Source organism: Oncorhynchus tshawytscha, linkage group LG25, assembly GCF_018296145.1.
Source record: "Oncorhynchus tshawytscha isolate Ot180627B linkage group LG25, Otsh_v2.0, whole genome shotgun sequence".
Classification (NCBI taxonomy): Eukaryota; Metazoa; Chordata; class Actinopteri; order Salmoniformes; family Salmonidae; genus Oncorhynchus; species Oncorhynchus tshawytscha.
Genome location: NC_056453.1, coordinates 14432672 through 14457570, shown reverse-complemented (window position 1 = coordinate 14457570; position 24899 = coordinate 14432672). Strand labels below are relative to the sequence as shown.

Below are 24899 nucleotides of genomic sequence, written 5' to 3'. Positions count from 1 at the left end.
GGTTACAATTCTCAATTCTATCCTCCAGAAGAAGCAGAACAAATATTACAGCGAATAATGAGGCCAAACTTCAACGTGCTGATAGGCTTAAGACCAGTTTTCTTTGAAAACATTTTAACGTAAGGTATCATGTTTATGAATGACATTGCAAATAAGGAGAGTCAAATGTTGAATCGCTCACACGCTCTTAAGGAAATCACGAATGTCATGGATATATTGGAGCTAATGAATATATGGAGGCTTAAATATCATGACCTAGTGAGATATACATGGCTGGAGGCTCAATCAAGCTAGTCGTCTTGACTACTTTCTTATGTCATCTTCGTTGGCACAGAAAGGTAAATAAAAGTGTTGATAGGGGACTGAATTTCCACATGGGTGAGGATATTGGAAAGTTTATAAAAGCCTATTGTATGATAACTAGTTTTTAACTAGTACAGAGGAATTTATAACGGCCTTTTTTCTGACATAACGTAGGTACAGCCGATCCCGTTGTTGTATGGGACACTTTTGAAAATGTGGCTTTAGAGGCCATGCAATTCGGCACTCAGCTCTTAAACAAAAGCAATTTAGGTCAAGAGTCCATATTAACAAAGGAAATAGCAATAAAAAACTGTACTATTGAGGCTCAGAATAAGTTAGAGGAAAAACAAAAAGAAATGGAGGAACTTATTCAAGAAAGATCAAGTGTAAAATATTATTAAAAAATTTACCAAACTGGATGGAATATCGGGAAAAATGCACCAAATTATTTTTTAAATGGTACGAAAAGGAATTTACTGAATCTTGTTACAAATGACCCATGAGTCAACCATGATTCATAAAAATAATATTTTTTAAAGAGGAAGCAAAGTATTTTGAAGCATATGTTTTCGTTTGTCTCCTCCATCTTCTCTAACCGAAGCTAATTGTATGGATTTTTTTTCTATTAATAAAATAAAATGAACAGCTGTACAGAAAGACTCATGTGAAGGCGAAATTACAGAGGAACTTCTTGATTCAATTAAAGTCCTCGAGTCCGGGAAAACTCCAGGGCTGGATGGCATACCAGTTGAGGTATACCAGAGTCTTTTGATACACTCAGAGGACCATTATTAGCATGTTGTAACCACTCCTATGTAAATGATAGATTATCGGACACCCTAACAAGAAGGTCTGATCTCATTATTACTGAAACAGAATACAAGTGGTAAACATAAAGATCCAGTCCATTAAAAAAAGATAATATGTACATGTATGTAGGGGTAAAGTGACTATGCATAGATAATAAATAGAGAGTAGCAGCAGCGTAAAAAAAAGGGTCAATGCAAATAGACAGGGGGGCCATTTGATGAACTATTCAGCACTTATGGCTTGGGGGTAGGACCTAAACTTGGTACTTTGGTACCTCGTGCTCTCCCCTTGTTTCCTGTAGTCCACGATCAGCTCCTTGATCTTGCTGACCTTGAAGGAAAGATTGTTGCTCCGGCATCACACGGCCAGGTCACTGACCTCTTCCCAGTAGGCTGACTCATCATTGCCGGTGATCAGGCCTACCCCCGTCGTGTCATCAATGAACTTGATAATGGTGTTGGAGTTGTGTGTGGCCACACCGTCTTGGGTGAACAGGGAGTACAAGAGGGGACTAAGCACACACCCCTGTGGGGCCCCTGTTTTAGGGGTCAGCGTGGTGGAGGTGGTATTGCCTACCCTCACCACCTGGGGTCAGTAAGTCCAGAATCCAGTTGCAGAGGGAGGTGTTTAGACCCAGAGCACTACGCTTGGTGGCTAGCTTGGAAGGGATAATGGTGTTGAACAACATTCTCATATAGGTATTCCTCTTATCTAGGAGGGTGAGGGTAGGGAGAGCAATTGAGATTGCGTCATCTATGGATCTGTTGGGGCGGTATGCAAATCGGAGTGGGTCTAGGGTGGCTGGATGGTGGAGTTAATGTGTGCCATAACCAGCCTCTCAAAGCACTTCATGATTACAGAAGAGAGTGCTACAGGGCAGAAATCATTGTGGCATGAAGCCTTATAGTTCTTAGGAACAGGGATGATTGTGGGGATTACAGACTGGGACAAGGAGAGGTTGAACATTACTGTGAATATGCCTTCCAGCTGTTCTCTGAGCATGCTCTGAGAACGCGCCCTGGAATACCGTTGGAGCCCGCGGCCTTGCAGGTGTTGACCTGATTAAAGACCCTTCTCACGTCGACCTCGGGGATCGAGATCACCCAGTCCTATGGGTCAGTGATGGCCGGGTAGCTTAGTGGTTAGAGTGTTGGACTAGTAACCGGAAGGTTGCAAGTTCAAACCCCCAAATCTGTCATTCTGCCCATGAACAGGCAGTTAACCCTCTGTTCCTAGGCCGTCATTGAAAATAAGAATTTGTTCTTAACTGACTTGCCTGGTTAAATGAAGGTAAAGATATATATATAAAAAAGCAGTCTTGAAGCATTCCCTCTGATTCTGTTGAATATTTCTGAATTACGGTTACTTCCTGTTTTAGTTTCTGCTTGTAAACAGGAAGAGAGAGTACGGAGTTGTGACCTGATTTGCCCAAATAGCAGATGAGGGAGGGTCTTGTATGCTTGCTTTGGGTAGAATAGCAGTGGTCTAGGACTTTAACGCCCTTAGTGGCGTTGTAAACTTGTTGATGGAAGTTGAGCATCACATGTCTTAGTGACAGCAAATTAAAATTGCCGGCAACCAGAAAGGCAGCCTCTGGGTGTAGGATTTCCCGCTTGTTGATTGTACAGTTTGTTATGCACCAGCTTGTTATTTTTATTGTCCTGGGGTGTATACAGCAGTCACGATAACAGCTGGAAACTCCCTCGGGAGGTAGAAGGTTCAGCATTTGGCCATAAGGTATTCCAAGACTGGTGAACAGTGGGCCGACACTTCCACCACGCTGGAATTAGCACACCAGTGGAGTTGATGAAGAGGCAAACCCCTCCCCCCTTCGAATTCCCCAACTACACTGTCCTGTACGCTTGGTGAATGGAGAATACATCGAGTTGGATAGCCGTTGGGGGTATCATGTCTGAGAGCCATGTTTCTGAAAAGTAAAGAATATTGCAATTCCAAGTGTCCCCGTTGGTATCGAATCCGTGACTGTACATTCGCCAGTAGAATTGAGGGAAGAGGTGGCCAGTTTATCCTTCGCCTTAATCTCACCAGGATCCTCCCTCTCTTGTTAGCGTTTCCTCTTGGGTAGCCTGAAAATTGGGTTGGAATTACAGAGAAAGCCTAGGACAGATGAGTCAAAGTAAAAGCAGGAATTGGGGTAAGTAACTGCCGATCTGATGTTCAAGAGATATTGTCGGTTGTAAGAAATAATAGCGGATACATAATGTGAAAATAGACTCAAAATAAAAGATAAAATAATCACAAAATAGCAAATTGCGTCGGAGCTTGCAAAACGGTGGCCATCCTGTACGGCGCAATCTTGATCACGTTGAGGAAGAGGTTGTTTTTCTGACCTCCACCCTATAGGCTGTCTCGTTGTTGGTGATCAGGCCTACCACAGTTGTGTCGTCGGCAAACTTAATGATGGTGTTGGAGTAGTGCTTGGCCACGCAGTCATGGGTGAACAAGGAGTACAGGAGGGGACTAAGCAGGCATCCCTGAGGGGCCCCCGTGTTGAGGATCACCGTGGCAGATGTGGCAGATCCAGTTGCAGAGGGAGGTGTTTAGTCCCAGGGTCCTTAGCTTAGTGATGAACTTTGAGGGCCCTATGGTGTTGAATGCTGAGCTGTAGTAAATGGACAGCATTTAGGTGTTCCTTCTATCCAGATGGGAAAGAGCAGTGTGGAGTGCAATAGAGATCGGATCTGCTGGGGGCGGTATGAGAATTGGTGTGGGTGTAGGGTTTCTGGGATGATGGTGTTGATGTGAGCCATGCATGACCAGCCTTTCAAAGCACTTCATGGCTACATACGTGAGTGCTACGGGTCAGTGTCCCAAGTTTTGAGGGAGTGTGCAATTGGCATGCTGACTGCAGGAATGTCCACCAGAGCTGTTGCCAGAGAATTTAATGTTAATTTCTCCACCATTAGCTGCCTCCAATGTTGTTTTAGAGAATTTGGCAGTGTGTTCAACCAGTCACACAACCGTAGACCACAGCCCAGGACCTCCACATCTGGCTTCTTCACCTGTGGGATCAGCTGGCTGAGGGGGAGGGGGAGGGGTGCTGAGGTATATTTCTCTCTGTAATAAAGCCCTTTTGTGGGGAAAAACTAAGTCTGATTGGCTGGGCCTGGCTCCCTAGTGGGTGGGCCTGGCTCCCCAGTGGGTGGGCCTGGCTCCCCAGTGGGTGGGCCTGGCTCCCAAGTGGGTGCAGCTATGCCCTCCCAGGCCCTCCTATGGCTGGGACCCTGCCCAGTCATGTGAAATCCATACATTAGGGCCTAATGAATTTATTTAAATTGACTGATTTCCTTATATGAACTGTAACTCAGTAAAATCGTAGAAAATGTTGCATGTTGTGTTTATATTTTTGTTCAGTATATATTATAGTAAGAAGAATATAATTGAGCTTAGCTGATAAAATGGAAAATGTATTTTTCCCATTCCCGAGCGAGAGTGCACGCATATAAAGTGGCTATGTTGAGCGTAAAATGTGTCATTTGAAACATGACCTATACACTAGATTTAGGGTCATTTGGCAACTTTAGTTGTGATGATACAAACCTTAGAATCAAAACTTATATGGGCTGCATGATGCGACTATAGGCTATTGATGATTTGAGAAAGCCTGGAGAAAAAAAGTTTGCACTCTGTACCTTGTCTCAGGCTATATTTAAGCTGTTCTCTCATCAAGTGATCATATTTTCACCCATCAGACTATTCTCAATTTAATCTTGTCTTTACTAAAAATAATTGTCATCCGTATGCACTGGAATAGCGAATGGAGAACACTTTCCCGCCAGTACATTTTTCACTCACGTCAGGTAGGCTACTCTGGGTAATTTCGCTGTGCAACAGGTGAGGTGAGTCTTAAAAATACATACTGTTTTGATGATAAGTGTTTGATGCGATTTGAGTACCAAACCATTAGCAACCTGATGATCGTCAGTGAGTTGTTACAACTAACGCATGCCCAGAGTGCAGATCACCGTAACTCAATGGTCACATAGAATTTTACTCAGGTCATGACTCATGACTGCTGGTGTGGCGGTAACACGGTCACCGCAACAGCCCGAGCTATTAAGCTTATATTACATAACTGCCAGTCTCACAAGCTCACAGAAAGCCAATACTAAGTCCACTATGTCCACAGCATGCTACAAAGCTAAACAATCCACGGAAGTACATCTAAACCATGGCAACAACATAAACGCAGATACCGACGTCTCTATCAACCTTCAACTTCAGGAAAAATATGAAGCATCAGATGAGTGGTTTATTATATTTCCCTGCAGCAACCGTTTACCTTGAGTTACAGGCAGGAGTCCTAGGGTAGTTTTAATGAAGCAATAGGATTGGCTGTGCCTGCTCTTTGTGGTTATTAGCGGCATACAAGGGGGTGAAATGCATTTTCTCCTGGGACTCAGTATAAATAGTCAGGATAGAGATGTCTCTATGGCAACAAGCTATTCAGCCAACATAACACCTGAATGAAAACGAGAGAGGGACAACACAGCACCCTCCAAAAAACAGACAGCCCCTCTTAATACTGGTAATGACTTTATGTGTGAAAATATACAGGGGTGCAACTTTGGTTTTAAGTGGGGAGGACATTTATTATAAAAAATGTAAAAATCCAGTCGGATAAACACTCCAAACAGCCTACCCGACCGCTCGGAAGCGTCCACATGGTCCTAAAGCACACTGTTGCGTCGTTTTGTATCACATTCCAATAATAAAACTGTGGGGGACAAAAATGCCATTTCAGAATGTGAGGGGGGGACTTATCCCCCTTTCCCCAGTGAAAGTTGCGCCCCTGAAAATATATAACAGAAAGAGAGAAGGGGGGGGATCATCACCTTATGCTAACAGTCCAACAACACAGCAGAAGAGAGTGGACAGACATGTTGCTGGTGAAAATTGTTGAACGGCTGCCATGTCAACTGGCTGCCAATACCTATAGACGTGGGTGTGCCATTACTTTGAAACACATTACTGTTTCAGTGCATGAAAATAATCCAGTGAAAATATAAGTATACTAACAGATGGCTGATACATTGGAGGAGAGTGATATAGAGAGGTCTGTCATTGACTCCTTAGGGGTTCTTCTTTCTCTACATTCAAGGAAAAGTGTTTCAGGCTCTGGCCAGTCCAGCTTTGAAAGTACAAGAAAGCTCTTTCTCCAATAGCAGCCCTTTTCAGTCACAAACTATATCACTTTTTGTTTTCTTTGACGCTGTATAGGACCTGTCATATTTCCAAAGACATCGGTGACAACTGTTATCGTAAAGGACTGAGATCGTCCCACAAACTGCAGCTAGATTTGTCCCAGAAGGATCCTAGACATCAGAACTCTTATGACCCCCATTACATTGTTGCAATCCTAATGAAGTGCTGCTTCTACTACCACAGTCAGTGAATGAAAGAGGGAATCTAAGTCTAAGCAAGTACCATCACGCCTCAAATTTTTTTTTTTTAAATGCAGTAAACAAATTAATTGATAACGCCGCTTCATTTTACAGTAATTGATTGTTTAATTCATCTCTTCATTTATTTGTTAAAAACACAGTAATGGTGTTTTGCGTAACTCTCTGTAGAGACAACCACTAGTTCAGAACGAATGCTCATTACACCTGTAGCTGTAACCAGGCACACTTTTGGTGGCAGACTCATCAAAGCTGCATGTGAGGGAAGCTTTTGATGTGTTTCAGACGAAAAGAAACAAAGTGATTTTATGTGGCTAAAGAAACACAATGCATAATGTGTGTCCTTTGAAAGAATCAATGTAGCTAGAATTCAATTCAAGCTAAAAGAGTGAGGATTTGAGCAGATTTTGACATGTTGTTTCAGCTAGACTGACTCATTGGGCTATTTACACAATGAAATCATCTTCTCTTTTTGAAAGTGTGAACAACGTCTAGAAAAACATGTTGAAGTCTTTGTGATGATCTGTGTGTGCGTGCGTGTGCAGGTGGGTTGTGTGGTTACACAGACCTAAATGAACGCGTGGGAGTGCTTGAGTGGGTGCATTCACTATGCTCTAAACCTTCCCTGAAAAACTAGATTTGATATATAAAAACAATTGAAATGGATGCTGTGCATGAAATAGCCTAATCAGATTTGTTTTCACCAACAGCTGCTACTGTTACCATTTACATTGGCTTCAGAGCAACAGAAATATACAGCTGTCACTACAAGGAACTATGGACATGACAAGATAATGGCTACATTTGATTTCAGTTATGTTTCCATACTAATCTGACTTTAGTTATGACAAAAGAAATTGATTTGCCTAAAAGGTGCTCTATAAACATAAATATGCCGAACAGCAATTCCAGGTACACCCTCCTTTTTAAATGATTAATGAATGATTAATCAAGTGTAAAAATAGAACGTGAATCTCCTCAAGATAGACATGTTAATCTGTGTGTGTGCTTAAGTTCTCTCTCTGTGTTTGACAAAAGCAGAAATGTAACCTTCAAAGCACAACAAACTACTCAGAGGCTGTTATCAGTATCTCGGAGGTGGGATTAGTCAAATCGACCAGTGTGTTTACCTGGCATTAATTCATAAGAGGGGGAATCATTTGTCCGATTCCATGCCGGGTGGATATTCATAATTGATTCAAAACAAACAACTTTACATGTTAATCGCCTCGGCTCAACTCACTGCTGCTGAAAGGCCCGTAGGTTTGATTTACTAAGCTTGGATAGGGATTTCTTTCTTACCTTCTGAAAATAACATGTGCAAATGCTTAGTATATCAGGTCCAGGGAGTATATGGCAGATAAGCCTGTGGACAGTTATGGTCAAGCTTATAACTGAACTCAACTATGGTGTAGAGTGCTTGGGCGACCCACTGTCTCCATTATACTGGTCACACTTACTCTTGACGGTGGCCGTCCTGGTGCAGTTGTAGAGGATGGCCAGCTCCCCAAACACCTTCCCAGGACCCATGGTGCACAGCTTCATGCTCTCCTTTGTCACCTCCACCTTCCCATCTGCAAGGACAAAACGACAGAGCAGAGCACACTTTCTCATTTCCCCCGCTGATGCACGGTCCGTGAAAGTGAGCATGACAAGCTGGAAATGTCACCGTGCTGCTCCATGCTGCTGTTGCCCAGATTGGGGAGAAGTCAAAGCTAATGCACTACAATAACATTCTAAATTCATTACTTAAATGGGACATGAGAGAGGGATCACAGCAGAATGGTATGCAGACTCCACAATAATGGGCTCAGGGGGAAAATGGGACACTGGCTAGGAGAAAAATATAGGGGAAAGGGAATAGCAAAACAGACATTATTTTTAAATCATTACGAAGTGACAGATGGGGGAGATTGAAAGTATTGCTGGAACGTGAGGGAATGAATGTCGCTGAATGTCCAGCAGAGACCTGCAGGCTCCAAAATCCCCATCTCTGCATTGATGTATCTGATTCTGGCAAGTGGGCATTTCACCAAGCAGCAACAACTCACAGTTTACAGACTGGCGCCAGATGAAGGACTGCCATTCTCTAATCAGAACAGATGGGTCATTCCAATCCCTCATTGGTCATTGGCCACTCATTGGTCATGAGTGTTTGAACAATACATTGTTTCTCCTAACGGCCGGAGGTGCAACATGCAATTACCAAAATGCCACGTAGTGAGAACATTTTATAAGTGCGTCATTGGAGAATATGTCAATACTGATACACTTTTAGAAATAAGGGTACGGTTAGGGTACGGTATTGTTCCCTGGGGTACAAAAATATTAAAATACACAAAATGTACCTTCAAAAGGTACACATAATTATCTCACATAGTACTGTTCAGTACCTTATAGGTTACATGTGCGGATAAAGAATATAATGGTACATTTTCTTACCCAATACTTTGGGTAGCCTAGTGGTTAGAGCATTGGACTAGTAACTGAAAGGTTGCAAGTTCAAATCCCCAAGCTGACAAGGTACATATCTGTTGTTCTGCCCCTGGACTGGCAGTTAACCCACTGTTCCTAGGCTGTCATTGAAAATATGAATTTGTCCTTAACTGACTTGCCTAGTTAAATAAAGATAAAATAAATAAATATAAAAAAATGTACAATAATCACATTCAAAACAAGGGGTAAGGTGTGAAGGTACATTTTTTGTGTACCCTCAATACCCACCATAAGGTACAATGATGAATTTTTGCACCTAAACGGAACTAACGGCTTTATCACTGGGCTGGTACCCTAAAAAGGCATATTTCCCAGCATGCTCTACTTCAGGTTTAAAAAAATCTAATTGCATTTCATAGTTGTGTTTTTGCATGTACATAGAATGATTGATTAATCTTATGCACCACAAAGATAAATAACATACATTTTCTAAACTAATCCAATCAATGAGTTATATTTGTTGTACCCATAACGGTTGTTCCAGTTTAAACGGCTTAGATAGTCTCATCACAAAGTTCCTTGCCCTGGCAGTCATTATGAATAAATACAAATTCCAAATGTTGAATATCTTAATTCTGTCTGGATTCCAATAGGAATTACACATCACTTTGCAAGCCAGCATAATGTGACTTGCTTGTAGGGTTGCAAAAAAGAATCCAAAGATTCTTGGAAATTGGAGGGAATCTTTGACATTGGGGGGTATTGTAGACCAGTGACAAAATATCTCAATTTAATCCAAGTCAAGGGGTGAGAATACTTTCTGAAGGCACTGTAATTCATACTATTCCACCAATTCCGATCCATTCTTTACCAGGAGCCCATCCTCCCAAATTAAGGTTTCACCAACCTCCTGTGGATTAAGCTACATATTTTCTTACCTCTACTCTCTCTTATCTCTTGTTTTACACCTTCTTAATTTTACAATCCTGGTTCCATTGTGTTCACTGAACACCATACATTTGCGAAATAACTTGAGCCTTTCCTTCCAAAAGCACCTCTGGTGTTTTTGATTTGAGGCCAGGGCAGATAAAAAACAAAGGCAAAACACTGTTGATGTGGTTTGATGGTACCCTGTGGTGCACTGACTACAGCTGTGTGAAATTGATCTAAACATTGCATCTAGGCAAACGCAGTGTGGAACTGACCCAAATGGGTGACAGCATCAACAGCCTCTCTTCCATCTAAGGCTTCTGGAGGGAGACATCTTCTCCAGCACTGTTGGCAGCTCCTTTATCAGCTGGAGAATGAAATGTACACAGATCTACTCCCTTCAAACAAGTTCTGATATTATCTTGACCGTTCCGTAATTCACCTTCAAAAAACAAAATGTGAAAATGGGCCATAAGAATTTACTGGGGTTTTTAAAATGACAGCACAACACCTGCGCCTGCAAAAAGTAATGGTCTTCACACACGGAGCGAGTTATCTCACTCTGCCAGCCCACCTTCCTCCCCAACACTTGTATTAGATATCCATCATCCCCTGACAGCTTTATCTGTGATGGAGTGGCAGCACACTAAGATAAACGGGATGGAGGACACGGAGGACAATCGGATACAGTGTTTATCTCAGAGTCACGTTTGCATTTAAGTCCACGCTACATGATGGCAGGGCATCACAATGTTCTGTATCAGTCATCGTTGTATTTCCTGCCAGAAAAGCATGGGATTCATTTCCATCTCAGGAAAGTCGGTTTAACTGTGTAACATCATGAAGGGCATGAATAAGAGCAGACACAATCTGCCTCTAGTAGACAATAGCCAAATCGACTAGATAGGTATTTTAATCAAACTGGTCTTCTGTTACTGAATCCTCCAAATAATACACTCATATGAATCAACTCGCTAGTACACTAGAGGGGACAACTGGCGTAATAACCCCATGGGTATAGAAACTAGGCATTTACAATGGGTACAATGGGTGTTAGTTGTTTAAAAGGAATTTGTTGAGATCTGTCTAACTCATTGTCCATGATCACTAATGGGATTAATACTGTATCAGTAGCAAAGTACCGCTATTCAGTACCTCTACTGTAAGTCCAAAAACACAGAGTGAGAACACATTTAGTAGAGAGTCACTCATAAACAACCCTGGCAGCAATCTCAGTGAGAGTCTGAAGATGCTTTCACACAGGGGAAAGATTGCTCAGGGCATCCCGTGGCGCTGCAGTAAGAGGAACCCCAGATAGAGTCACACATGAAAGTGCCTGTCTGCTATATCTGGAGAGAGTTAATCTAGGAGCAACCATTGGATCGATGGCCCAGCCATTCATACTCTCAGTGTGCACTGCAGTCAGGCATATTGTACTCCTCCCGCCGCTCCTCACTCCCCCATCGCCAAAGACTAGATCTCTAGACGATATTGACCAATCACAGAGGAGATACTGGTGGTTGGGTTATGGGGGACCACATTCTATTACCCCACAATACAATGCAGGCTTCATCTTGAAGGCTTTTATCAGTGGACTAACAGAGCCTTCGGGGAGGGAGCCCTGGTAGTTACGAGAGAAAATGAAACTGTATTTGTGGTGTTGAGATGCTTTAGTGTGCCATCCGTTGTGGTTACGCTTATAGCCTACCTATTCATGTGGGACAGTTAGCTAATAGGACCCCTGACTTCAGTCTGATTGAGAAATTAATCACTGTGGGTGGTCAGACTATAGCAGCTAGGGCCTAATGGTTTTATCCACCAAGGAAAGGCTCACATCGACCAAGCAGGAACCATTTCATGTTCTTAGAACCTTGGATTTTTGATGAGATCCCAATTATAGGACTATGACAAGAAACATTTTACAACTCAGGAAGATAAAGCCATAAATAGATAGAATCTGTTAATTAAACAGAATTTGTTGGTCTGAATCCTCTCTGACACATTGTTGAGGTGTTGCGTGAAACAAAAAAGGGAAAGCTGAAATACACAGCAGAGTGAGATAATATCTGGATCTGTGCCTGTTTTGCACACATGCAAACTACATCCAGCTCGATTCAAATGACGAACGCAGCAACAATGACCTAGTAGAAGAGACAGCTATTGTATAGCAGGCATCCAACAGCCCTGCTAAACGGGGTCAGTCTCCGGCCTGCCGCTATGTGACTGCCAGGCATCATGACACACATTGGCAGCGCTAACACACCTTCACAAGGCTTGTCAACTCTTTGCTCCGGCTGTAATGAAGATGTAAGACCTCTGACAGCCAGTGCCACTCGCAGGTGTCACCATGCAAGGCCATGGAAGCCACGCCAATGGTGTGTCCACTGTTGAATTTAATTCAGTTCAATACACTTTAGATTACAAATCGGCAGACTCGATAGACTCGATCCTCATCGGCAGACTCGATAGCCTTGGTTTCTCAAATGATTGCCTCGCCTGGTTCACCAACTACTTCTCTGATAGAGTTCAAGGTGTCAAATCGGAGGGCCTGTTGTCCGGGCCTCTGGCAGTCTCTATGGAGGTGCCACAGGGATCAATTCTCGGGCCGACTCTCTTCTCTGTATACATAAATGATGTCGCTCTTGCTGCTGGTGAGTCTCTGATCCACCTCTACGCAGACGACACCATTCTGTATACTTCTGGCCCTTCTTTGGACACTGTGTTAACTAACCTCCAGATGAGCTTCAATGCCATACAACTCTCCTTCCGTGGCCTCCATCTGCTCTTAAATACAAGTAAAACTAAATGCATGCTCTTCAACCGATTGCTGTCTGCACCTGCCCGCCCGTCCAGCATCACTACTCTGGACGGTTCTGACTTATAATATGAGGACAACTACAAATTATAGGTGTCTGGTTAGACTGTAAACTCTCCTTCCAGACTCACATCAAACATCTCCAATCCAAAGTTAAATCTAGAATTGGCTTCCTATTTCGCAAAAAAGCATCCTTCACTCATGCTGCCAAAAATACCCTTGTAAAACTGACCATCTTACCGATCCTCGACTTTTGCGATGTCATTTACAAAATAGCCTCCAATACCCTACTCAATAAATTGGATGCAGTCTATCACAGTGCCTTCCGTTTTGTCACCAAAGCCCCATATACTACCCACCACTGCGACCTGTACGCTCTCTTTGGCTGGCCCTCGCTTCATACTCGTCGCCAAACCCACTGGCTCCAGGTCCTCTACAAGACCCTGCTAGGTAAAGTCCCCGCCTTATCTCAGCTCGCTGGTCACCATAGCAGCACCCACCTGTAGCACGCGCTCCAGCAGGTATATCTCGCTGGTCACCCGCAAAACCAATTATTCCTTTGGCCGCCTCTCCTTCCAGTTCTCTGCTGCCAATGACTGGAACGAACTACAAAAATCTCTGAAACTGGAAACACTTATCTCCCTCACTAGCTTTAAGCACTAACTGTCAGAGCAATTTAGTCCAAACAACTACCTCTTTCCCTACTGTATTTATTTATTTATTTTGCTCCTTTGTACCCCATTATGTCTATTTCTACTTTGCACATTCTTCCACTGCAAATCTATCCTTCCAGTGTTTTACTTGTGTAACGGTTCTCTTGTGGTGAAGGATAGTCGGACCAAAATGCAGCGTGTAGATTGCGATCCATGTTTAATGAACAACACGAATAAACACAAACACTACAAAACAAAGAACGTAACGAAAACCGAAACAGCCTATACTGGTGCAAACTAACATAGAGGACACTAAGGACAATCACCCATGACAAACTCAAAGAATATGGCTGCCTAAATATGGTTCCCAATCAGAGACAACGATAAACACCTGCCTCTGATTGAGAACCACTCCAGACAGCCATAGACTTTGCTAGATAACCCCACTAGCTACAATCCCAATACATATACACCAAAACCCCAAGACAAAACACACCACAATACAAAAACCCCATGCCACACCCTGGCCTGACCCAATACATGAAGATAAACACAAAATACTTAGACCAGGGCGTGACAGAAACACCCACCCAACTCGGGCCAAGCGGCGTGGTAAACAGCAGCGACGACAGCAGCAACAACAGCGGCCAGCATCACAGGACTCCTGGACATGGGAGGAGATACTGAACGGAGAGGGACCCTGGGCACAGGCTGGGAAACATCGCCGTCCGAAATCAGAGCTGGAGGCAGCGAAAGCTGAGCGGCGGCGATATGAGGAGGCAGCACGGCAGTGCGACAGGTACGAGAGGCAGCCCCAAAACATTTTTTTGGGGGGGCAGACGAGGTGTGGTACTAAGCCAGGTAGCAGACCTGAGCTCACTCCTCGTGCTTATTATAAGCAGCGCATTACTGGTCAGGCACCGTGTTATGCGGTTAAGCGCACGGTGTCGCCAGTGCGTGCCCATAGCCCGGTGCGCTATAGGGCAGCCCCGAAAGTGCCATGCAAGTGTGGGCATTGAGCCAGGGCGTATGGTGCCTGCTCAGCGGGTCTGGTCGCCGGTACGCAGTTTTGGTCCAGGTTATCCTGCGCCGGCTCTGCGTGCTGTGTCTCCGGGCGCTGGGAGGGTGCAGTGCGTCCTCTGCCTGCGCTCCGCTCGTGCCGGGCAAATGTGGGAGTGGAGCCTAAGGGAGAGGTGCGTGTAGTAAGCACTAGATCTCCCGTGCTTACCCACAGCCCGGTTCAACCTGTGCCTGCACTCTGGAGGGTCCGGGCTAGAGTAGTTGTCCAGCCTGGGGAAGTGGTGCCAAGGTTGCGCACCAGAGCTCCAGTGCTCACCCACAGCCCGGTCCTTCAGGTGCCTCCTAACACCAAGCCTCCTGAAGGTCTCCCCAGCCTGGTGGTTCCTGTGGCAGCCCCACGCACCAGGCTGTCTCTCTGTCTCCTCCCTGCAGGTGGTCCTGTCTGTCCGGCGCCGCTGTCCGGCACCGCTGCCGGAGCCTCCCGCCTGTCCGGCGCCGCTGCCGGAGCCTCCCGCCCAGGCGCCGCAGAGCCTCCCCCTCAGCCCAGGCGCCGCGCCAGAGCCCCTCAGCCCAGAGGCGCCAGAGCCCCTCCGCCCAGAGGCGCCAGAGCCCCTCAGCCCAGAGGCGCCAGAGCCCCTCTGTCCCAGAGGCCCTCTGTCCAGAGCTTCTGCCCCTCTGTCCCGAGCTTCTGTCCTCTGTCCAGAGCTGCTCCTCTGTCCCGAGCTGCTCCTCTGTCCCGAGCTGCTCCTCTGTCCCGAGCTGCTCCTCTGTCCCGAGCTGCTCCTCTGTCCAGTGGGGTCATTGAGAGGGGTGGCCATGGGTAGAAAGCCACGGAGGCGGACAATGAGGCGGACTAAGACAATGGTTAAGTGGGGTCCGCGTCCCGCGCCAGAGCCGCCACCGCGGACAGACGCCCACCCAGACCCTCCCCTATAGGTCAAGGTTTTGCGGCCGGAGTCCGCACCTTTTGGGGGTACTGTCACGTTCTGACCTTTATTTCCTTTGTTTTGTATTTATTTAGTATGGTCAGGGCGTGAGTTGGGTGGGCAGTCTATGTTTGTTTTTCTATAATTTGGGTATTTCTATGTTTCGGCCTAGTATGGTTCTCAATCAGAGGCAGGTGTCATTAGTTGTCTCTGATTGAGAATCATACTTAGGTAGCCTGGGTTTCACTGTGTGTTTGTGGGTGTTTGTTCCTGTCTCGGTCTTTGCACCAGATAGGACTGTTTAGGGTTTCACACGTTTATTGTTTTGTAGTGTTCATGTGTACATTTACATATTAAAAGAACCATGGACACTTACCACGCCGCATATTGGTCCTCCGATCCTTCTCGCCTCTCCTCTTTAGATGAAGAGGAGGAAATCCTTGACAACTTGCTATATTGTATTTACTTCGCCACCATGGCCTTTTTTTGCCTTTACCTCCCTTTATCTCACCTTATTTGCTCACATTGTATATAGACTCATTTTTCTACTGTATTATTGACTGTATGTTTGTTTTACTCCATGTGTAACTCTGTTGTTGTACGTGTCGAACTGCTTTGCTTATCTTGGCCAGGTCGCAATTGTAAATGAGAACTTGTTCTCAACTTGCCTACCTGGTTAAATAAAGGTGAAATAATGAAAAAATAAACAATGCGATTACAGAGCAATCAAAGAAATAGAATGTAACCTGTTAATTACATGTCAATAAGATGTTTCTCCTGAGTGTTACAGTGTTATTACACGGGTGTTAAAGCAACTTCAAGCGTTACCATGGTAATTGTTGAAGAGAAAACACACACCAGGGCCCAACCACTCACTATGTGAGCAGTAAAAGTAAGCCAGCTCTCATGTGCCCTCTGACCTCTGTGTATAACAATCAGCTTACATTAATGGTCAACGTTTAATCAACCATGTAATAACCACCATGACAACACTCTCGTTTATTATCAGCTGATTCGTTTGCTGTAGTGGTTGTAAATACCTAATATTGATTTGTTGGCGACATCCACCATGCTCTTTTTTTATCTGTTGAATCAATCAACATAGACTGTTGGTGTCGAAAAACCAACAAATCAACCGGAGTACGATCATGTTGTTGAGGCGACACACAGAGCGATAGTGTATTTGGGGATGTCACCTGCAATAAATCCTATGTGAGTAATGTTACCATAATTGCTCAGTCACTGACTGCAGCTGCCACAAACTCACACATCTAGAATTTTTCTAGTAATTCCAACACTGACGCCAATGTCCCTGATTTCCATTTCAAGACCTTCATAGATATTGGCAGTGAAATGTCATCTGCATATTCACTCTGCATGTATCCTCATTGCCATTGGTGCAATATCTGCCAATAATCTGCCAATTACGTAAGTGTATGGGCTTATTATTAATACACTTAATTACAGCATGATTTCCCCAACAGAAAAGAAGATAGTCACAGTTACACAACATGGCCAAATGTATGTGGACACCCTTCAAATTAGTGGATCCGGCAATTTCAGAGACACCCGTTGCTGACAGGTCAGTTCGCCAAAGTTCTGCCTGCTAGAGCCACCCCGGTCAACTGTAAGTTGAAACATCTAGGAGCAACAACGGCTCAGCCGCGAAGTGGTAGGCCACACAAGCTCACAGAACGGGACCGCTGAAGCGTGTAACACGTAAAAATCGTCTGTCCTCGGTTGCAACACACACTACCGAGTTCCAAACTGCCTCTGGAAGCAACGTCAGCACAAGAACTGTTCGCCGGGAGCTTCATGAAATGGGTTTCCATAGCCGAGTAGCCGCACACAAGCCTAAGATCCTCATGCACAATGCCAAGCTTCGGCTGGAGTGGTGTAAAGCTCGCCGCCATTGAACTTTGGAGCAGTAGAAACGTGTTCTCTGGAGTGATGAATCACGCTTCATCATCTGGCAGTTCGATGGACGAATCTGGAATTGGCAGATGCCAGGAGAACGCTACCTGCCCGAATCCATAGTGCAAACAGTAAAGTTTGGTGGAGGTGGAATAATGATCTAGGGCCGTTTTTCATGGTTCGAGCTAAGCCCCTTAGTTCCAATGAAGGGAAATCTTACAATGACTTTCTAGATGATTCTGTGCTTCTAACTTTGTGGCAACAGGTTCGGGTGAAGGCCCTTTCCTGTTTCAGCATGACAATGCCACCATGCACAAAGCGAGGTCCAGACAGAAATTGTTTGTGTGTGGAAGAATTTGACTGGCCTCCACAGAGCCTTGACATCTTTGGGAGGATTTGGAATGCTGACTGCGAGCCAGGCCTAATCGCCCTACATCAGTGCCCGACCTCACTAATGCTCTTGTAGCTGAATGGAAGCAAGTCCCCGCAGCAATGTTCCATCATATAGTGGAAAGCCTTCCAAGAAGAGTGGAGGCTGTTACAGCAGCAAAGGGGGACCAACTCCATATTAATGCCCATGATTTTGGAATAAGATATAATCGACGAGCAGGTGTCCACATACTTTTGGCAATGTAGTGCTTTTTTTTGCGCAAATAAGCCTGGTGGCAAGGCTTATATGCCAGATGTTCAAAAGCCAAACATTTCAAATGTCACGTTCATCCCTTATTGTGAATGAGCCAAGTCAATAGTAAATTACCTTTGAGGATGATGGCATATATTCAAGCACAAATAAGCAACGACAGGGAGGCAAAAGAGCTCATTCTGGACAATTGTATGTTTGCATACACCAGAAGCTAGAATGAAATAAATTTACTGAACTCCCTCTCTGCAGTCAATAGGCCATTAAATCCACTCACAAAGCCGCCCTTATGGGGGGGGCGTCTTCATTTACTGATTGTGACTTGCCAACGGGCAAAAAAAAGAAGAAGAAGCAAGTCAAGTTAACCTCCTGCTGTCAGGTAACTGGCTTCTTTCTCTATGTACCAAAGAGAAGAGCCATTTACAAAAGCTCTTCTTTGATGCTTTTGCTGTACAGTTACATTTGTTTTCCTCCACCTGTCTCTCCTTTAACCTCCGTCAGTAGCAGTGAGTGGTTAAAATACATGGGAAAACCAATTGGCAAGAAAAGCCATATTACAACCTATGTGTTGTGATAATTGCGTTGTTTGCTATATAACCTGTTAGTTCATATGCCTTGACACCGTGATACTGTATACAGTGCCTTCGGAAAGTATTCAGACCCCTTGACTTTTTCTACATTTTGTTAGGTTCCAGCCTTATTCTAAAATGGATTAAATTGTTTTATTTGCTCATCTATCTACACACAATATCCCATAATGACAACGCAAAAACAGGTTTTTAGAAAATGTTGCTAATTGATCAAAAAAGAGGAAATATCACATTTACATAAGCATTCAGACCCTTTACTTTGTACTTTGTAGAAGCACCTTTGGCAGGAATTACAACCTTAAGTCTTCTTGGGTATGACGTTACAAGCTTGGCACACCTGTATTTGAGGATTTTCTACCATTCTTCTCTGCAGATCCTCTCAAGCTCTGTCAGGTTGGAAGGGGGAGCGTTGCTGCACAGCTATTTTCAGGTCTCTCCAGAGATGTTTGATTGGGTGCAAGTCTGAGCTCTGGCCGGGCCGCTCAAGGACATTCAGAGACTCGTCCTGAAGCCACTCCTGCTTTGTCTTGGCTGTGTGCTTAGGGTTGTTGTCCTGTTGGAAGGTGAACCTATGCCCCAGTCTGAGGTCCTGAGTGCTATGGAGCAGGTTTTCAACAAGTATGTCTCTGTACTTTGCTCCGTTCATCTTTCCCTGGATCCTGACTGGTCTCCCAGTTCCTGCCGCTGAAAAACATCCCCACAGAATGATGCTGCCACCACCATGCTTCACCATAGGGATGGGGCCAGGTTTCCTCCAGACGTGACACTTGGCATTCAGGCCAAAGAGTTCAATCTTGGTTTCATCAGATCAGAGAATCTTGTTTGGTCTGTACCTTTCCAAATCATGTCCAATCAATTTACCACAGGTGGACTCCAGTAAAGTTGTAGAAACATTTCAAGGATGATCAATGGAAACAGGATGCATCTGTGCTTAATTGTGAGTCTCATAGCAAAGGCTCTGAATACTCACAGTTTGGACACACTTACTCATTCCAGGGCTTTCCTTAAATTTGACTATTTTCTACATTGTAGAATAATAGTGAAGACACCAAAACTAAGAAATAACACATATGGCATCGTGTAGTAACCAAAAAAAGAGTTAAACAAATCATAATATATTTTATATTTGAGATTATTCAAAGTAACCACCCTTTGCCTTGTTGACAGCTGTCGTGTCTGTGACTCATCAAATGTGAAGACTTATTTTGTCAAATCAATTCTTTATGTGTAATTATTATTACGTGATTAAACTAATCATGTAAACTTTAATTAACTAGGAAGTCGAGGCACCACGGGAAAATGTTGATAGTAGGGATGCACGATATATCGGTGAACATATCGGAATCGGCCGATATTAGCTAAAAATGCCAACATCGGTATCGGCCCGATGTCTAGTTTAAAGGTCATGTTCAAAACTGATGTCAAAGCTGACGTGCATACCTACTGTATATAACATAAGTACATGAAGTAATGATGCCACATAAAATGTTGCACTACACGTGCAACACAGCATTCCTAACCTAGCCCACAATGTCTGCTGTGTGGATCGAGCAGTCATTTGAAAGAGTAAAAACATTTCAGAAAGACAACTCGGGAGCCAAATCCATTAACGCCAAGATAATGGAATTCATTGCCGTTGCCAATCAACAGTTCTCTGTCGTGGCTGATGTTGGCTTTCGCCAACTGGTCGAGCACGGATACACACATCCCGCTCTCCCCTCTACGAGAGCGAGTACGCTGTAGAGCGGACCCACTGTAACCTGATCCTTCAGATCGTCACAGGAGAGTCATGACACAGCTTTGCACACTCTTGGCATTCACTCAACCAGGTTCATGAGGTAGTCACCTGGAATCCATTTCAACTAACAGGTGTGCCTTTCTTTCCTTCTTAATGCGTTTAAGACAATCAGTGGTGTTGTGACAAGGTAGGGGTGGTATACAGAAGATAGCCCTATTTGGTAAAAGATCAAGTCCATATTATGGAAATAACAGCTCACATAAGCAAAGAGAAACGACAGTCCATCATTACTTTAAGACATGAATGTCAGTCAATCCAGAAAATGTCAAGAACTTTGAAAGTTTCTTCAAGTGCAGTCGCAAAAAACATCAAGCCCTTTGATGAAACTGGCTCTCATGAGTACCGTCAAATGAAAGGAAGACCCAGTGAGAAATCTGCTGCAGAGGATAAGATAAGTTCATGATCCTCTGCACCTCAGACTGCACCTCAGATTGCAGCCCAAATAAATGCTTCACAGAGTTCAAGTAACAGACACATCTTAACACCAACTGTTCAGAGGAGACTGCATGAATCAGGCCTTCATTTTATTTTTTATTTCACCTTTATTTAACCAGGTAGGCCAGTTGAGAACAAGTTCTCATTTACAATTGTGGCCTGGCCAAGCTAAAGTAAAGCAGTTCCACACATACAACAACAGAGTTACACATGGAATAAACAGACATACAGTCAATATTACAGTAGAAAAAGTCTACATAGAGTGTGTGCAAATGAGGTAAGATAAGGGAGGTAAGGCAATAAATAGGCCATGGTGGCAAAGTAATTACAATATAGCAATTTAACACTGGAGTGATAGATGTGCAGAAGATGAATGTGCAAGTAGAGATACTTGGATGCAAAGGAGCAAGATAAATAAATAAATACAGTATGGGGTTGAGTTAGTTGGATGGGTTATTTACAGATGGGCTATGTACAGGTGCAGTGATCTGTGAGCTGCTCTGACAGCTGGTGCTTAAAGTTAGTGAGGGAGATATGAGTCTCCAGCTTCAGTGATTTTTGCAGTTCGTTCCAGTCATTGGCAGCAGAGGACTGGAAGGAAAGGCGGCCAATGCAGGTGTTGGCTTTGGGGATGACCAGTGAAATATACTTGCTGGAGCGCATGCTACGGGCGCTGCTATGGTGATCAGTGAGATAAGGCGGGGCTTTACCTAGCAGGGTCTTGTCGATGACCTGGAGCCAGTGGGTTTGGCGACGAATATGAAGTGAGGGCCAGCCAACGAGAGCGTACAGGTTGCAGTGGTGGGTAGTATATGGGGCTTTGGTGACAAAATGGATGGCATTGTGATAGACTGCATTCAGTTTGTTGAGGAGAGTGTTGGAAGCTATTTTGTAAATGACATCGCCAAAATCGAGGATGGGTAGGATGGTCAGTTTTACGAGGGTATTTTTGGCAGCATGAGTGAAGGATGCTTTGTTGCTAAATAGGAAGCCGATTCTGGATTTAATTTTGGATTGGAGATGCTTAATGTGAGTCTGGAAGGAGAGTTTACAGTCTAACCAGACACCTAGCTCTTTGTAGTTGTCCACATATTCTAAGCCAAAACCGTCCAGAGTAGTGATGCTGGACGGGCGGGCAGGTGCAGGCAGCGATCGGTTGAAGAGCATGCATTTAGTTTTACTTGCATTTAAAAGCAGTTGGAGGCCACGGAAGGAGAGATGTATGGCATTGAAGCTCGTCTGGAGGTTAGTTACCACTGTGTCCAAAGAAGGGCCAGAAGTATACAGAATGGTGTCGTCTGCTTAGAGGTGGATCGGAGAATCACCAGCAGCAAGAGCAACATCATTGATGTATACAGAGAAGAGAGTCAGCCCGAGAATTGACCGCGGCAGCTTTCCAATCTTTGGGAATCTCAGACGATACGAAAGAGAGGTTGAGCAGGCTAGTAATAAGGGTTGCAACAATTTCTGCAGATCATTTTAGAAAGAGAGGGTCCAGATTGTCTAGCCCGGATGATTTGTAGGGGTCCAGATTTTGCAGCTCTTTCAGAACATCAGCTATCTGGATTTGGGTGAAGGAGAAATGGGTGAGGCTTGGGCGACTTGCTGTGGGGGGTGTAGGGTTGTTGACCGGGGTAGGGGTAGTCAGGTGGAAAGCATGGCCAGCCGTAGAAAAATGCTTATTGAAATTCTCAATTACAGTGGATTTATTGGTGGTGACATTGTTTCCTAGCCTCAGTGCAGTGGGCAGGTAGGAGGAGGTGCTCTTATTCTCCATGGACGTAACAGTGTCCAAAAATTTTGAGTTTGTGCTACAGGGTGTAAATTTCTGCTTGAAAAAGCTAGCCTTTGCTTTCCTAACTGCCTGTGTATATTGGTTCCTAACTTCCCTGAAAAGTTGCATATCACGGGGGCTATTCGATGCTAATGCAGTACGCAACAGGATGTTTTTGTGCTGGTCAAGGGCAGTCAGGTCTGGAATGAACCAAGGGCTATATCTGTTCTTGGTTAAAAAGAATTGAATGGGGCATGCTTATTTACTTTTAAAGAATAACCAGGCATCCTCTACTGACAGAATGAGGTCAATATCCTTCCAGGACACCCGGTCCAGGTTGATTAGAAAGACATGCTCGCTGAAGTGTTTTAGGGAGCGTTTGACAGTGATGAGGGGTGGTCGTTTGACAGCAGACCCATTACGGATACAGGCAATGAGGCAGTGATCATTGAGAAGACAGCAGTTGTGGTTGAAGACAGCAGAAGTGTATTTGGAGGGCAAGTTGGTTAGGATGATATCTATGAGGGTGCCCGTGTTTACGGATTTGGGGTTGTACATGGTACAGTAGGTTCATTGATAATTTGTGTGAGATTGAGGGCATCAAGCTTAGATTGTAGGACGGCCGGGGTGTTAAGTTTAGGTCACCTAGCAACACGAGCTCTGAAGATAGATGGGGGGAAATCAATTCACATATGGTGTCTAGGGCACAGCTGGGGGCAGAGGGTAGTCTATAGCAAGCGGCAAGAGACTTGTTTCTGGAAAGGTGAATTTTTAAATGTAGAAGCTTGAATTGTTTGGGTTACAGACCTGGATAGTAAGACAAAACTCTGCAGGCTATCTCTCTCTCGAGTAGATTGCAACTCTGCTCCCTTTGGCAGTTCCAACTTGTCAGAAAATGTTATAGTTAGGGATGTACATTTCAGGGTTTTTGCTGGTCTTCTTAAGCCAGGATTCAGACACGGCTAGGACATCCGGGTTGGCAGAGTGTGCTAAAGCAGTGAATAAAACAAATTTAGGGAGGAGGCTTCTAATGTTAACATTCATGAAACCAAAGGTTTTACGGTTACAGAAGTCAACAAATGAGAGCACCTGGGGAATAGTAGTCGAGCTAGGCACTGCAGGGCCTGGATTAACCTCTATATCACCAGAGGAACAGAGAAGGAGTAGATAAGGGTATGGCTAAAGGCTATAAGAACTGGTCGTCTAGTATGTTCAGAACAGAGAGTAAAAGGAGCAGGTTTCTAGGCGCGATAGAATAGATTCGCGATAGAATAGATTCAAGGCATAATGTACAGACAAAGGTATGGTAGGATGTGAATACAGTGGAGGTAAACCTAGGCATTGAGTGATGATGAGAGAGATATTGTCTCTAGAAACATCATTTAAACCAGGGGATGTCACCGCATGTGTGGGAGGTGGAACTAAAGGGTTAGCTAAGGCATATTGAGCAGGGCTAGAGGCTCTACAGTGAAATAAGACAATAATCACAAACCAGAACAGCAATGGCATATTGACATTAGGGAGAGGCATGCCGAGTGATCATAGTGAGTAGTTAGGGTGGCTAGAGACACGGCGATTCAGACAGCTAGCGGTCCGGGGCTAGCAAGCTAGCAGAAGGGCCTTTCATTGTGAAATTCCTGCAAAGAAACCACTACTAAAGGACACCAATAATAAGAAGAGACTTGCTTGGGCCAAGAAACAAGAGCAATGGACTTTAGACAGTTGGAAATCGGTCCTTTGGTCTGATGAGCCCAAATTTGAGATTTTGTTTCCAACCGTTGAGTCTTTGTGAGATGCAAAGAAGGTGACCGGATGATCTCCACATGTGTGGTTTCCACTGTGAAGCAGGGAGGAGGAGGTGTGATGTTTTGGGGGTGCTTTGCTGGTGACACTCTCTGTGATTTATTTAGAATTCAAGGCACACTTGACCAGCATGGCTACCACAGCATTCTGCACCATCTGGTTTGTGCTTAGTGGGACTATCATTTGTTTTTCAACATGACAATGACGCAAAACACACCTCCAGGCTGTATAAGGGCTATTTGACCAAGGAGAGCGATGGAGCGCTGCATCAGATGAACTGGCCTTCATAATCACCCGATTGGGATGGTTTAGGATGAGTTGGACCACAGAGTGAAGGAAAAGCAGCAAACAAGTGCTCAGCATATGTGGGAACGGCTTCAAGATTTTTGGAAAAGCATTCCAGGTGAAAGTGGTTGAGAGAATGCCAAGCGTGTGCAATGCTATCATCAAGGCAAAGGGTGGCTACTTTGAAGAATCTCAAATATAAAATATATTTTGATTTGTTTAACACTTATTTTATTCCATATCTGTTATTTCATAGTTTTGATGTCTTCACTATTATTCTACAATGTAGAAAATAGTAAAAATAAAGAAAACCCCTTGAATGAGTAGGTGTATCCAAACTTTTG

General features: G+C 44.3%; 1 protein-coding gene across 4 annotated transcripts in view; it reads right to left on the bottom strand.

Annotated features, from left to right (window-relative positions):
• prkg1b (protein kinase cGMP-dependent 1b) overlaps nucleotides 1–24899 on the bottom strand; it is a 163476-nt gene that overhangs the window by 81551 nt on the left and 57026 nt on the right. For all 4 annotated transcript variants that reach the window (XM_024387764.2, XM_024387765.2, XM_024387762.2 and 1 more), the window contains exon 3: nucleotides 7997–8110. In XM_024387764.2, coding sequence (XP_024243532.1) covers nucleotides 7997–8110 — 114 coding nt within the window. The remainder of the gene's footprint in view (nucleotides 1–7996; nucleotides 8111–24899) is intronic.